This window comes from Amblyraja radiata, chromosome 12 (assembly GCF_010909765.2).
Source record: "Amblyraja radiata isolate CabotCenter1 chromosome 12, sAmbRad1.1.pri, whole genome shotgun sequence".
Lineage (NCBI taxonomy): Eukaryota > Metazoa > Chordata > Chondrichthyes > Rajiformes > Rajidae > Amblyraja > Amblyraja radiata.
The window spans coordinates 12,106,666-12,122,660 of NC_045967.1; the positions used below are offsets into that span (position 1 = coordinate 12,106,666).

The 15,995-nt window shown below is 41.1% G+C and overlaps 1 protein-coding gene across 1 annotated transcript in view; it reads left to right on the forward strand.

The window, feature by feature from the left end:
* Positions 1-15,995, forward strand: part of mtm1 (myotubularin 1) — a 119,969-nt gene that overhangs the window by 39,875 nt on the left and 64,099 nt on the right. The window contains exons 3-6 of the mRNA XM_033030246.1: positions 547-601; positions 868-962; positions 6,270-6,380; positions 10,164-10,265. Of these exons, the coding sequence (XP_032886137.1) occupies positions 547-601; positions 868-962; positions 6,270-6,380; positions 10,164-10,265 (363 nt within the window). The remainder of the gene's footprint in view (positions 1-546; positions 602-867; positions 963-6,269; positions 6,381-10,163; positions 10,266-15,995) is intronic.

Sequence of the window (15,995 nt, forward strand, 5' to 3'; positions counted from 1 at the left end):
ATTGAGTTTTCTTGATATAGATAGTAAATAGCAGGATTAAGCCGCCCCCAACCCTCCACCCAAGTTTCGAGCTGGCTGCTTTCAGTTATACATTCAAATCCAGATCTCGAAAGTGAAATGAAAAGCTCAATTGAATTTGGATAGTTGTCCAAATTCGATTGAACAGCAAGAATGCAGGTGGCTATGGGTGCTGTCTGTAGGGAGTTTGTACGTTCTCCCTGTGACTGCGCGGGTTTCCTCCGGGTGCTCCGTTTTCATCCTGTGCAAGTTTTTAGGTTAATTGGTGTCTGTAAATTTTTCCTAGTGTTTAGAATAGAACTAGTATTCGTGCGATCGCTTGTCTTGGTGGGCCGAAGGGCCTGTTTCAATGCTATATCTCTAAAGTTGTGTATAGCAAAATTTGTATTACCTATAAATATGTTTTGATTTATTCTGAGGGATGACCAAAGTTAATACATTCACTAATCATTGCAGTGTAAACAGTTTTAGCGGATGCAATTTTTTGGATCAAATGATTTGATGGGTTAATTTGGCTTTCATTTACAGGCACAACAAACAGAGGATGTTCCACTATTACCAGGAGAAGATGTAAAAAGCAAAGGTAAGATAACATTGATATTTTTTGCCAGTAACAATTCCGTTTGAGTTTCTATCGTTTTATCAAATTGATAATTATGATATTTTTCAACGTATAAATACAATTTATCTTGATTAATCTTTTTAATAATATAGGATTACGTGCATGAAAGTGATGATGAGGTGGAAGATTAGCCATGAGATTATTGAAAGGCAGCAGTATCTTGTGCTTTTTTTTTTTTTTTCTGGCTTCTAATGAGCTAATGTGAGTGTTATTTCCTTGTTTTGCAGAAAAGGATGTGATCTACATTTGTCACTTTAATGGACCTAAAAAAGGCGTGGTGTATATTACAAATTACAGGCTTTACTTCAAGAGTGTTGAACTGGTAAGTTTTCATTTTCATTTAATATGGATAGTTCTTAATTATTATATTATTTTACTTTGGTAAAGTGTTAAAAGTCAATATATTTTGCCTCATGTTAGTGACCAGCTGTTGTCTCTTATCTTCCACTTCATTCTCAGCACATTTTTTTGTGTCACCCAATTTCCTCTAATCTGTTTACGTGAAAATCTTCTTCATGGCTTCCTCCCAAAAACTCAGACTCCTACTTAATTCTCACAGTTTATTCGCTTAACCACTTGACACTTCATGAAGTCTAACTTTATTCGTCTTGAATGTAATTTTCATGAAAAGGGTAAGTTTCTCTCTTACCTACATGCTAAATTAGATTCTGGTGATTCCTGCAGTCGTAAAATTTTGTGCATTTACATTTTCAAGAGTGAGTCTGATCATTGAGCATTGTAATGCGACACGACTGTGAAACACATCTAAGTACATTCAACCATGTGGAAAATTTAGTTTATTGTCATGTGTACCGAGGTAAAGTGAAAAGCTTTTTTGTTGCGTGCTATCCAGTTAGCGGAAAGACAGTACATGATTACAATCAAATTGTCCACAGTGTACAGTTACATGATAAAGGAAATAACGTTTAGTGTAAGTTACAGTCTCGTAAAGTCCGATTAAAGATAGTCCAGAGGTCTCCCAATGAGGTAGATGTCAGGTTCGGACTGCTATCTAGTTGGTGAAAGGATGATTTAGTTGCCTGATAACTGCTGGAAAGAAAATGTCCCTGAATCTGAAGGATTCCATCACAGTGAGGAATGTGGAGGAGTCAATGTGGTGGATGTTTATGTTAAAATGTATTTTGTGGGTTCCGTTGCTTTTTATTTGTATGACTGACTTGGCAAATGAAATTCCTCGTATGTTGCAAAAAATACTTGGCTAATAAAGTATTATTGTGAGTGTGATTGTATGCATTTTCATTCTTTTTGTCCCTTGCCAGATGGGAGAGGGGAAAAGAAGTGAGACGTGAAAATCCACTCCTTGCTTTATCCCTAACCGAGGTCTTGCTGCTGTGGTGCAATGTTTTACTTTAAAAAATGTCCTGCAGAGACAGTTTTAGCTACAGCACAGCATTTCATTCATCAATTTGACATTTGAACAATGAGTTATATTTTCTTGTAGCGTTGCAGTTCACAGTAGGCATGTTGTTAACCTCTGGGTACGGATCTTTAAGCCACTGTAAAGTATAGCAAGACTGTTTAAATCAAGTTTTGTAATACATTGTTGGTAAGTTATTTATATTAAGCTGTTATCACTAGCTGCTGCTGCAAAGTGAGTGGAGGGAAAAATAAAAAAACGTATTTAGGTTCAAATATTCCATTGTCAAAAGGACCAGCATGTTGCTTGTTGAGCAAATTTATGGGTGCCTTAAGAGAATTTATTTCATTTGCCTGGTAAGTTATAACTGGGACTCGGAACACTGCCCCACATATAATATGTTTAGAAAGCCATGATCAAATTGGACAATCTTTGATCAACTGTTGACCAACGGAAACCATAGGATTAATTTAATATGTGTTACATGACACATTGTTGAAATTATCCTATTTCAATTGCTGTAAAGCTACCCGAGTTTAAAATGTCGGAAGAGCTGAATGGTGTTGAAATGTATTTCTTTGTTAACATAGGTTGGAGAGAATTACTTGGTTCAACACATTCCTTGTGTATTGAACAGAATATTAAAAATACTGTAAATATTATGCAGCCTGAGAGTTGGTCGCATTCTGGAATGATAATGTTTTGTGCATGACTGTGTGAACTTGGAAAAACAAACTATAATGGCAGAAACAGATACCTTTTGCAAGGATTATTTTAAACATGTAATCCTTTTGCAAGGATTATTTTTACCATGCTCACAAGTGTTTACAACTAGCTTGAATTCCCTGGGTATTATTTAGCTCCCAAATACTTTTCTAACGCTTGATGGTATTCCCACTTAGAATGCTGTTGGCCTCGCCACCAGTCTGTCGGTCCCTTCCTTCTTTGTTGTTTTTTTAGTATGTGTTAAATGTATGTTTTACTGTTCTTTAGCTTGTTTTATGTGGGGGGTGGGGGAAACTTTGTAAAATCTTAAACCTCGACGGAGATGCGATTATATTCGCGTATCGTATCTCTGTCCGCACTGCGGCCTAACATCGTGGAGCTGGCGGCCTCTGCTGAAGTTCGACTTCAGGAGCTCCAACCGCGGGAGCCTGCGGACTTTAACATCGAGGAGCTTGCGGTCCCTGGTTAGAGACTGACTTCGGGAGCTTCGATGGCCTGGCGCAGGGTCTTCGATCGCCCCGACAACGGATGGTTCGACTGCCACGACAGCAGGAGAATAAGAGGAAGAAGTTTAGACTTTATTGCCTTCCATCACAGTGAGGAATGTGGAGGAGCCGCTGTGGTTAATATTTATGTTAACTTTTATGTAGTTGTGTGTCTTGTTGTTTTTTTTTAATATGGCTGTATGGTAATTTGTGTTTCACTGTACCTTAATTGGCACACGTGACAATAAACTGACCTTTGAAACCTTTAATGTGCAAAGCTGCGTGAATAGCAGAAAAACTTCCCAATGTTATTGAGGCAGAAACAAATCCTCAGTTTGAAAACTGTGTCAATAGAACTCTACACTTAAACAGTATACTTATATCTAAAGCAGACATGTGTTTATATATTATTGCTATAGCCCTTCTCCTCTTACTCTGTTTCTTACCACTCCTCTGTGCCATAACCATAAACACCAACGTGTTTTTCTGGCCTTGAGGGTGACAAAGGACTCAAACAATTTCTGTTTGCCTAATTAAACAAAAATTAAAAGCAAATTATGTTGCTATCTCATTGAGAACTGATAACACTGGACAGATTTTGATTAATTGGGTTCTAACCTTGATTATACACTGAATTAACAAACTGAACCATTTGAGGATTCGAATTTCATCAGGACGTCTACTTTAGTAGTTGACATTTATTCTCATCAATACCATTTATGAATTACAACAGCAATGTCAGAAAATCTTAAACAGTGAGACTCTCTATTTTTATAAAAATAAATTTTAATAAAAATAGATCTCTTAAAATAAATGCCTAAATTTTTGTGAAGTTTCTGTGCAGCTATGATGTACTTGGACGTACACTGAGCTTGAATGGAACTCTATGAATACAGGTTATTAATCAAACTATACGAATGGTGTCAGATGTTACTTTTTATGGTTCATTTTTGTTTTCTATTTTTGGTATGTGCTTAAATTCACTATGAATAGCTCTTTAGTAGTAAGAGCACTAATACCTTTAAATAAATAAATATGCACACATGTGTATATCCATATATATATATATATGTGTGTGTGTGTGTGTATATACCGTATTTCCCAGCAATGAAGACGCACCCCCATTTTGAGTTGCTAAATTTTGAAAAAAGGCTGGCGGGACAGGATCATGGGTTTGGTTTAGTCGTGTAGACAGGATCAAGAGTTTACTGCAGTTTCAAGATTCCCTGCGTGCCCTGGGACTGGCTGCAGTTCCCAGGTCGCCTGCGAGCCCCGGGAGTAGCTGCAGTTCCCAGGTCGCCTGCGAGCCCCGGGGCTAGCTGCAGTTCCGCTGTACGGTCCCACAGCCACCCGAGCTATTGAGCGGGCAGCTGGCATGATCCCCGACCCCCTCCTTCTCAACACTCCTGCCCTCCCCGCAACTCTACCCCTGGTGGCCCAGCCATGCTGACCCGGGCCAGACTCCACACACGCTGTGGAAGGAACACTCCCCCTCTCTCTCCCCCCCCCCCCCCCCCCCCCCCCCCCCCACCGGGCAGGCTGTCCTTTTACAGCCGCTGTACTGAGGGACAGCCAAGTCTATCTTTCTTTGCTTTCAATCTAACCTTCGGCCTCCAAGACACAGATAACACAGAGACAGAGACGTGAAAATACTATTGCTTAATCATGTATAACTTCAACCTCACGTCAGGGAATTATGACAACACTTAATATTTCATCGTTTGATTAAGATGTTATTTTACAGGATGACACCTGGCTTCAGCTTTCCTAAATTCTGCAGATCATAAGTTATTGAAATCCAATTGTCTCCCCACTCTCACGCTCTGTTTCATACCCATCAACTCCCCAGCCTGGCCTCTGTCTTACTTATTGCCCTTCATGTATTTAAAGGTCACTAGACCAAGTGCAGACCTGTTGGGTCTGTTCCCCCAATGTGTGGTTGCGAGGGAGGGGGGGGGAGGCGGCATGCGGTGTCAAATACACTAACTACCCCCTGCACACACGCTAACTACCCCCTTGATATATTAATTTGCTCCTTTTACCCCATAACCGCTTATCCACTGACGCATACCCCCCAACTCGCAGGCGCGTCTAGAGAGGAGGGGGGGGTCGAGAGTGAGGGCAGAGAGAGAATGGGGAGATACAGAGAGAAAGGGGCAGAGACAGAAGGGTAAGATGCAGAGGGAGAGGGGGGGGGGTGAGGGAGGGTGGGTGAGGGGGGGGAGGGTGGGGGAGGAAGGGTGAGAGAGATGAGGGGGAAAGGGAGGGGATTGGGTGGAGGGAAGGGGGTAGGGGATGGGTGAAGTGGAGGGGCGAAGGGGGTTTAGGGGAGGGCGAGGGGGAGAGAGACAGAGAGAGCGAAATGCAACCGTGCGTCACGCGTTCAGAATGTTCTGGAAATGAAGTGTCCGCGTCTCATGCACGAAAGCTGTCGGCAGCTCTATGGAATTCGGGGGCGGACCACACGCACGCGCGCACACACACACACACACACACGTATATAGATAATACTGGAAATGCACATAATTATTCTTAAATGTGCAAAGTGCACAATTCCAGCTGGTCATCTTTTCCCTCGTCTCTATGCTTTTGTTTTTCTTAAGCTGCCTAATTCTGATGCTCTGGAAAATGTCTAAAATTTACTGTAAAATTAACTGTTCACAATTGTCATCTTCATTTAAAATGAATGTTTGGGAAAAAAAATTTGCAGAAGTGGATAGATTGTGTTTCATTTTGGGCCAACTTTGAACCTTATTTTGTTGTAAAAGCTAGTTTCCAGTTAGTTATTGGGCAATTTAATAAAGAATATAGTAGTTTAATAAGGCATTCAGTGTATTAAGGAACAGTTGATGGCTTTTAAAGCTTCTTGGCTTTTACACGCTTAGATGTTTAGTCACATCTTTCAAAAAGTCTCTGTATTTAGAACAAATTGATTATTAATTGATCAATTAATTGTGGGCTTTTGTGTAGTTTTTGCTGCCAAATTGTATAGTTAAGCAGAGGTGTGACATCCAGGTGAATGTGTAATTGTGCTTTGCAGGATCCCATGACAACACTTGATGTCCCATTAGGCGTGATAAGTCGAGTTGAAAAGATAGGTGGCCAATCAAGCAGAGGTGAAAATTCTTATGGATTGGAAATTACTTGCAAAGTAAGTCTTTTTAAATAAATAATTATGGGCTGAACATGTTACACACTGATGATGAAAGTAATTGAAGTAGTAACTTTAAGCATGTACTAGTGAAGTATTTGTTTTAATAAACTATTCGGCTATTAACACTGCCATCTTGCTGATTAATGAGCTTTCCCTGATTCAAATGCAGTGTTAACCAACATTTTGACTAACTAGAATTTTTGGGATATTTGGAAGCCTCAGGGGAGTGTTTCTGAACATTCTTTTTAAAAACTTAACTGCCATTTGCAACTGGATGCTTGTGTCCTTGTTAAAGTTCTTTCTGGCTGCACCCTCTTCCCACATAGTGCAATGTAAGGGGGAGGAAGGAGAAATCTAAAACATGGCAGGAAAGTTGAAATAACAATAAATTGTTGACTACTGAAATGCAAGAAATATGGAAGGTAATTGCACATGGCTTAATCAAATGCAATGTATGCTGAGCTCCCCCTGGAGGCCAATTCTCTGGATGCTTTCAAGAGAGAGTTAGAGAGAGCTCTTAAAGATAAAGGGATATGGGCCGAAGGCAGAATGGGTTACTGATTGTGGATGATCAGCCATGATCACAGTGAATGGCAGTGCTGGCTCGAAAGTCCAAATGGCCTACTCCTGCACCTATTGTCTATTGTCAATAGTTACATACACTGTGATCATCAACTAAATATCAGGGATTTTGGAGGATTTTTTTGTGGTTTTGGTACCTTTCTGCACAATTCCTCAGTTTTAACAAGCCAGCGCAGGCAATCATGGGTATGAGGGCAAGACCATACAATTTGGCTGAGGTACCTTCCAGCTAGCAAGGAGAAAAGTTTGCAAGGTTTGTGGAATTGGATGGTAAGAGTTGCCTTTAGTGTTGTTGAATAGTGATATTGGAAAAATATACTTTTTCGGAAAGGTGGGTAGTTTCCTTAGTAAGTAAAAAGTAAGCAAAGTAAAAAAAATCACCTGATCAAACATTTTTTGTAAAAGTTCCTGAATTTACTTCACTGATATTGGGTTGTAGGGTGTGCCTTGCGAGAGGAGTCTCGGTGATGCATTTGGGTGGATATGTGGGTAGGAAGGGATTAAAATGCAATAGGCCAAATGCAGGCAAATGGGGCTAGCCCAGAGTAGTACCAAACACCCACCAGAGATCCTGTCTATGGGTGCTGTCTGTACTGAGTTTGTATGTTCTCCCTATGAGCGCATGGGGTTTCTCCAGGTGCTCTGGTTTCCTCCCACACTCCAAAGATGTACAGGTTTGTAGGTTAATTGCTTTCAGTAAAAATTGTCCCTAGTGTGTTGGATAGTGTTGGTTTATGGGGTGATCGCTGGTTGGTGCATGCTCTGTAGACCAAAGGACCTGTTTCCGTGCTGTATGTTTAAAGTAAATTCTAAAGTCTTAAAGGAAGTATGCACAACAAGAATACACTTACAAGTGGCCGTTCAAGTTGCTGTTGTGACAGTCTGAAAGTATAATGAATAATATAGAATTATTTTGCTGTGTACAATGTGTGTCTACTCAAATTGTTGTACCAATATTGGAGAGACTGTCTTCTGTTCACTTCAGCTGGAAGCAATGTGTTCTTAATGTGATGCAGATGTTTGTAAATAATTTCACAAGATTTTAGTGGTGGACCCTGGAGAGAGATGGCTCACCTACTTTCATATACTTTTTCCCCCAAGTTTCAAATGAATGCATCCTAAGAGTCAATTTAAAATTGAGCTGAAAACAGGAAGCGGGAAAAATAGAGAAGCATGCCGTTTAAGCAGTCTGGCCTTCATCTCCTGGGACTATGTTGAAAATAGATTTTTTGTTAATACAGTGGACTGTTAAATGTGCATTCTAGTCGATGCTAAGCTAAGGTGTCAGTGTAATCAATGGTTTTGAGAAATATAATTTCACAGCAAATCGAGTCAGCATTTGTATATTTTATTCGTAATGTGGAGTTCAACGTCATTTTTTTTTTGTCCTAAAAAGATATTTGAAATTGTTGAGTTGACATTTGTGTTAAAGCTATGCCAAGAATTTGATTCAAATTAAGGAGACTGTCAACATTTGCTTTCTGTGTATCTTCTGTTTGAATAGACTCTTTGTGATGCAGCTGTGTTTTTTTTTAAAGAGACTTTTTAATTTAAAAAAAAAAGCCATGAACGAAGAAATTGTATTCTTTCCAGCAAGGTCACCCATGGGTTCTTTAACATCTTGCTACATCTTTTGTTAGACAGTGATGTTCTGGGGCTATACCCTTGCATCATGAAATACCTTAATTCCTTCTTTAAATAATTTGATGACATGTCACAAGAGTTAACTGTGACTTTGTAGCACTGATAAGTGATTCGACATGAGCTAGTACCATGAAGTGCTTGTACAAGTGGGTCATTTACAGATATCAAATGGGGCTGCCATAGTACGAAGGACTTGGATGTGTTCAGGAAAATGTTCTCAATTAATATGTAAATGGTCCGACTATCGAAGGAGCAAACTTGACTTCCTTTTGGGATTTGAGGCGTTAGTAGGAGAGTACCTTGGGACTGGTGACCACAATTCTATTAGTTTTAAAATAGTTATAGAAACATAGAAACATAGAAAATAGGTGCAGGAGTAGGCCATTCAACATGATCATGGCTGATCATCCAACTCAGTATCCTGTACCTGCCTTCTCTCCATACCCCCTGATCCCTTTATCCACAAGGGCCACATCTAACTCCCTCTTAAATATAGCCAATGAACTGGCCTCAACTACCTTCTGTGGCAGAGAATTCCAGAGATTCACCACTCTCTGTGTGAAAAATGTTTTTCTCATCGCGGTCCTAAAAGATTTCCCCCATATCCTTAAATGGCAATAGTTATGGGCAGCACCAGAGACCCGGATCGATCCTGTCTCTGGGTGCTATCTGTACTGAATTTGTATGTTCTCACCTGTGATGGTGTGGGTTTTCTCTGGGTGCACCGGTTTCCTCCCACATTCCAAGAGGTGCAGGTTTGTAGGTTAATTGGCTTCTGTAAAATTGGCCCTAGTGTACAGGATGTGAAACTGGGATAACATAGAACTAGTGTATGCATGGTGATGCAGCCGTAAAGTTGCTGCATCACAGCGCCAGAGAGCTAGGATCGATCCTGACTACGGGTACTGTCTGTACGGAGTTTGGACGTTCTCTGGGACCGCGTGAGTTTTCCTCGGGTGTTCCAGTTTCCTCCCACACTCCAAAGACGTACTGGTTTGGAGGTTAATTGGCTTCGGTAAAAATTGTAGGTTGTCCCGAGTCTATAGGATAGTGTTAGTGTACGGGGTTCACTGGACATAGCGGACTCGGTGGGCCGAAGGGCCTGTTTCCACGCCGTATCTCTAAACTAAACTAAATGGCGCAGCATTTAAACCAACATATATGCATGCTATTGCATGAAGGAATTTAAAAAATGAAATTCCTCATCTACATTTAATACTTTTCCCTCCCAGCATTGATTAAAATAATTTTGAATGATAATTTTGATTCCATTATTCATTTCCGTAAGCTATTTACAGATTGTCTTCTATTTCATTCCAAGAATTGGGGGCTCCACAATACAATCCCCGTGTGTATTATTTGATATCTGACAATACACTGTTTTGGGAGGCAATCTTTTCAATTTTTATTTATAAAGCCTCAATTCCAAGCTTTAAGATTAATCTGTTTGCATTATCATAGCTTTGAAGAGCTATAACAATGTTCCACCTTTTGTAACCAGGCTGTTCTCTATCTATTGCACATCATGAAAGAGCTCCTTTTCATTTTTCACAGGACATGCGAAACCTGAGGTTTGCTCTCAAGCAGGAAGGTCGCAGCAGAAAATCCATGTTTGAGAATCTTACAAAGCATGCATTTCCTATATCAAGTGGCTTGGTAAGGAATTCTATTGTGAATACACTCTGCCAATAAATAAAATGTAAGATTAATCCAGATTGTATGTAATGACTGTATATGATCCCAGTTCCATTTAGATTGCTTGAGCAAAGGCTTAAATCGTAAAAAGGAAGCCTTTAATCGAAAGGTTTGCCACCGCAATGTTGACGGGTGGCTCCCATTTGATTGCAGTAGATTTGAAACTTTAAAACTACTCATCTAAAATATTTGTATTTTCCCAATTCCAAGCTTATTTACGTATATTTCTTCTTGTCAGATGGTCTTATCTCTGAGAAGAAAAGATGCATTGCCTTTGAGGTCACTGCCTTATCGTGTGTTACTTCAGAGCATCAACAAAAGATATATAAATAATAGCAATGCGTTATTGCAAAATCTTCTTGCTGCTTCAGCACTTTTTCAAAATTAAAGTTGTACTGCTGTGTGACATTTTGATCGTTCTAATTCAATTGATATGTATTTAAGTTGATAATTTTATTAATGTTTCCTGGATAAGGAGGAAGGTGCACAACACCTTATGTATACAAATTTAGTAGGCTTCTGATTGAAGACAGTAGACACAAAACACTGCAGTAACTCAGCGGGTCAGGCAGCATCTCTGGAGTAAAGGAATAGGTGACGTTTCCTTTTCTCCAGAGATGCTGCAAGGTCCCCTGAGTTACTCCAGCATTTTGTGTCTATCTTTGGTGTAATCCAGTATCTGCAATTCCTACCTACACTACTTGAAGATAGTCCTGCTTTCTTTTTAAGATTTGATTTCCTAAGTAATTGGCTTTGTTATCATCAGAAACATCACTGTATTAACAATTTGTTTGGTTTAATTTCTCCATACATAGTTTTATTGCCTTCATATTTTCTTGTGTGATTGTCTTATCTCTGAGAAGAAAAGCTGCATTGTATTTGAGGTCACTGCCTTATGTGTTCCTTTGGAAGATATATAAATAATAGTAATGTAATAAATAGTAATAGTAAATCATCTATATTACTAAAAGTCTGATCTTGACCGCTTTTGGCTTGCTGTGCTGTGATTTTATGAGAGAACGCCGCCACCTACGGCCGTCATTTTTGGCCACCTCGCTCAGAGCCCCCCCTCCGCCTTCCTGAACCAGAGGATTTTTCCCATCGATTAAAAATCAGAGAGATATTAATGTTTCTTTAAAAATTGCCATTCTCTTTGCTGCTCCTGCTGGTGGGAGGGGGGGAGGGACTATACAACCCGGAAGTGGTGTTCCTCACTCAGTCTCTGCAAGGTGGAGGAAGCCAGAGGGTCACGTGTCTCTGAGCTCTGAATAACACTGAACACATGTCTACTCAACTGTGAGTGCCCTTAATGTGGTTTGAAAATGAAAATATGGTTGGTTTGCAGTAAACAGGCACTGCATGCAATTGGTTGTTTGGGGGGGGGGGGGGGGGGGTTGGGTTGAAGTAAAAAGGCACTGCATGCAAATGGTTGTTTGGGGGGGTTGGGTTGAAGTAAAAAGGCACTGCATGCAAATGGTTGTGTTTGGAGGGTTTGGGTTGAAGTAAAAAGGCACTGCATGCAAATGGTTGTTTGGGTGTTGGGTTGAAGTAAAAAGGCACTGCATGCAAATGGTTGCTTGGAGGGTTTGGGTTGAAGTAAAAAGGCCCTACATGCAAATGGTTGCTTGGGGGGTTTGGGTTGAAGTAAAAAGGCACTGCATGCAAATGGTTGTTTGGGGGGTTTGGATTGAAATGAAAAGGCACTGCATGCAAATGATTGTATTGGGGGGGGGGGGGGGGGTTGGGTTGAAGTGAAAAGGCACTGCATGCAAATGGTTGTTTGTCTAAACATAACAACTTCCTGTTTGCACTACATTGATTTTAGATAAAAGGCTACCACTTACGTCTGTGATTTTTGGCCATCTTACTCACTCCCCCTCTGCTCACCAGGTGCAGAGGATTCTTCCCATCAATGAAAAACAAAAGTGTTATTAGTGTTTAAAAAATGTTGGGAATCTCTCTCCTGTCAATCACGCCATGAAGGCCACACCTTTTCCGGTGGGATAGGGAGGGATTATAAAACCCGGAAGTGTGGGTCTCTGCGTGATAGGGGAGGGAGAGGTCATGACTCTGTCTGAGCTGTGAATCAACTGAACACACTGAATGTCTACTGAACTGTGAGTGTGGTGTTTTGTGTGGTTTTATGGTGGTTTTTATGGTGGTTTCACCCTGCTTGAAATAGAATGAATGCATTTGAATGTTTAAGAAGGAACTGCAGATACTTGAAAATGGAAGGTACACAAAAAAGCTGGAGAAACCCAGCGGGTGCAGCAGCATCTATGGAGCGAAGGAAATAGGCAACGTTTCGGGCTGTCTGATTGGCCCGAAACAAAACTCCAGCATCTGCAGCCTTGCATGAAATGGTATGAAAATGAATTTGAATGTGGTGTTGTTGCACCCTGCATGAAATGGTATGAAACTGCATTTGAATTTGGTGGCCTTGCACCCTCCTTGAAATGGTATGAAACTGCACTTGAATTTGGTGGCCTTGCAACCTGCTTGAAGTGGTATGAAACTGCACTTGAATTTGGTGGCCTTGCACCCTGCTTGAAATGGTTGGAACATGGATTTGAATTTGGTGGCCTTGCACTCTGCTTGAAATGGAATTTCAAGGAATAGCTATGTCAACTGCCAGCCCACCAGCCGTGAGTAAGCTGCCAGGACATCAGGCTTGAGGGACTGAGCTGCCACCCCAAGAATCCATTTGGCCCACAATGTCCATACTAGCCCACTGGAGACCAGTAGTCCCTGCAGCCAACAACACCCATACCAGCGCTCCAGAAAGCCCCCCCCCACTGGCCACCAATATTAGAATTAGTGGAGAGGTGGAATATTGCGTTGGGGGACCAGCTCTCCCGTGTGAACATGGGACCCAACGGATCCCACTTAGTCTAGTATAGTTTTATTGCCTTCATATTTTGACCATGCCTTAAAGTCAAGCTCTCCCTTAAGTCCCTGTCCCACTTTCCAGAGTTACTCACGAATTCTCCCGATGTTTTCCCCTTGATTCAAACTCGGAGAATGTCCGTAGCGAGTCTGCAGATATTTCGTAGCGGCTCGTAATGCCAGCCGTAGGTACTCGGGGCATCAGGTAAGTCGGTACGTTTTTTCAACATGTTGAAAAATGTCCATGAGTAAAATAAAATAGCCCCGAGTACCTACGGCTGGCATCTCTGAGTTTGAATCAAGGGGCAAACTCGGGAGAATTCATGAGTAACTCGGGAAAGTGGGACAGGGGCTGAACACATTCTACACGCGCATGCACATTGTTAAGTATTTAAGAGTAAACCCACATCAAATCTTGGCCATTAAAAACACCTGCATAAGAGGAATTTGCTGGAGCGTGTTTTATATAGCTATGCTTGAACAAAATGTATTAAGTATATCATATGGGGAGAGAGCTGAAAATGGGAACATAGGAGTAAAATCTCGTAAGACCTGAATTCAATGCAGGTAAGAAAGGTTAAGTGGCCCTCTCCTGTGTGAAAAATATCTACAGGTTTTTTTTTAATAGCAGCTTTACAAGAATTATTCTGTTATTCCACTATCTTGGATTGTAGAATATTAATTTGCAGATTCTATTTCCTTTGCAGCTGCTTGCTGTTATGCAATGAATTTATTTATAATTTTTCTTATTAACGAGAGAAAGCAATGGAGGTTGGAGGCGCGATACTTAACATTAACGGGTTGAGCAAGTATACAGAACATTTGAAAATATCTTGTCATTGACTCATAGCGTTATACATCGGATTGGTTTCATCGCCCTTTCCCCATTTGGATTTGCAGTTAAATACAACTGATAAAATTTACCATTAAGGTACAGATGGTTGGCATAAATTGTCATCTCAATGGGTCATTAAAGATGATGAGTATATTATTACACAAGAGAATTAGGTAAACTGTTCTGAGATGCAAGGTTAAACATAATATTCAGTGGTACCAGATCTTGCTTCGTACTGTCTGTGAGACAATAGACAATGGGTGCAGGAGTAGGCCATTCGGCCCTTCGAGCCAGCACCGCCATTCACTGTAATCATGGCTGATCATCCACACTCAGTATCCCGTTCCTGCCTTTTCCCCATATCCCCTGCGCTATCTTTACAAGCTCTATCTAACTCTCTTGAAAGCATCCAGAGAATTGGCCTCCACTGCCTTCTGAGACAGAGAATTCCACAGATTCACAACCCTCTGTGTGAAAAAGTTTTTCTCCTCATCTCCGTTCTAAATGGCTTACCCCTTATTCTTAAACTGTGGCCCCTGGTTCTGGACTCCCCCAACATCAGGAACATGTTTCCCGCCTCTTGCATGTCCTAACCTTTAATAATCTTATATGTTTCAGTAAGATACCCTCTCATCCTTCTAAATTCCCGAGTATACAAGCCCAGCTACTCCATTCTATCAACATATGACAGTCCCGCATCCCGGGAATTAACCTCGTGAACCTATGCTGCACTCCTTCAAAAGTAAGAATGTCCTTCCTCAAATTTGGAGACCAAAACTGCACACAATACTCCAGGTGTGGTCTCACTAGGGCCCTGTACAACTGCAGAAGGACCTCTTTGTTCCTACAGTCAATTCCTCTTGTTATGAAGGCCAACTTGCCATTCGCTTTCTTCATTGCCAGCTGTACCTGCATGCTTACTTTCCCCTGGGTCCTGTAATTACGCCAAAACGGTACACGACAGCACTACAATTTCGGCCCATCTTACTCACCTTTGTCCTGTGGTGTAGTGTATCAAAGTTTCCTTCAGATTTAAGGTATATTTTACACGTTATTCACATTTCAAACTTTACAACAGTTTGACAAAAATGACTTGCACTGGCAGTTAGCAGGGTATGCTGTCACAATGGGATCTTATTTACATAAACTGCCCATCAGCAGTGTTCCACCCCGCAATGACATAACAATGGGATTTCATTTACATTAAAAAAACTCTGTTTTCAAAAACACAGCAGCGTTCCATTCAGATTGATGTTATATTTGACAAGTTATTCACATTTTAAACTTTAAAAAAATTTACATTTCACTTTAAAAAAATCAAACTTTTCACTTTAAAAGTTGTCCTGGCTGTTACAATGTTACCCAATGACAGAACATCCAGTGCAAAGTGAGATGTGTTACATTGTTGTCAGGGGAGTGGGGGAGGGGAGACAGGACTCCCAGTGCAATGAGAGATTTGTTACATTGTTGTAAGCAGAGGGAGGGAGGGGAGAAGGAGAAATGTTATTTCAACATTATGTTTAGTGGGGTGGGGAGAGGTGGGGAAGCAGGGAGATAGAGGGAAAGGAGGGGGGTAGGGAGGGGAGAGGGGTTATGGAGGGAAGGAGAGAGTTATTGAGGGTAGGGGAAAGGGGAGGGAGTGGGGGAGGTGAAGAATGGAAAGAAGAGGGAGAGTGAAGAGGAGGGAGTTGGAAAATGAGCCACGCCTGCGCAGTTGGGGGCTATGGGGGAGTGTTGGAATATTGCATTGGGGGAACGGGGCCCAACGGGTCCCACTTGGTCTAGTATATATTACTAAAACTCTGTTTACGAACTCTATCTTGTTCGTCTGTCTGTGTCTGTCTGTGTCTGTCTGTTCCTGAAATTACACCCACGATGACACTACAATGTTTGGCCCACCTTACTCACCATTGGCCTGGTGTGTGGTGTCTCAAGCTTTGTTCAGATTAATGGTATATTTTACAAGTTAT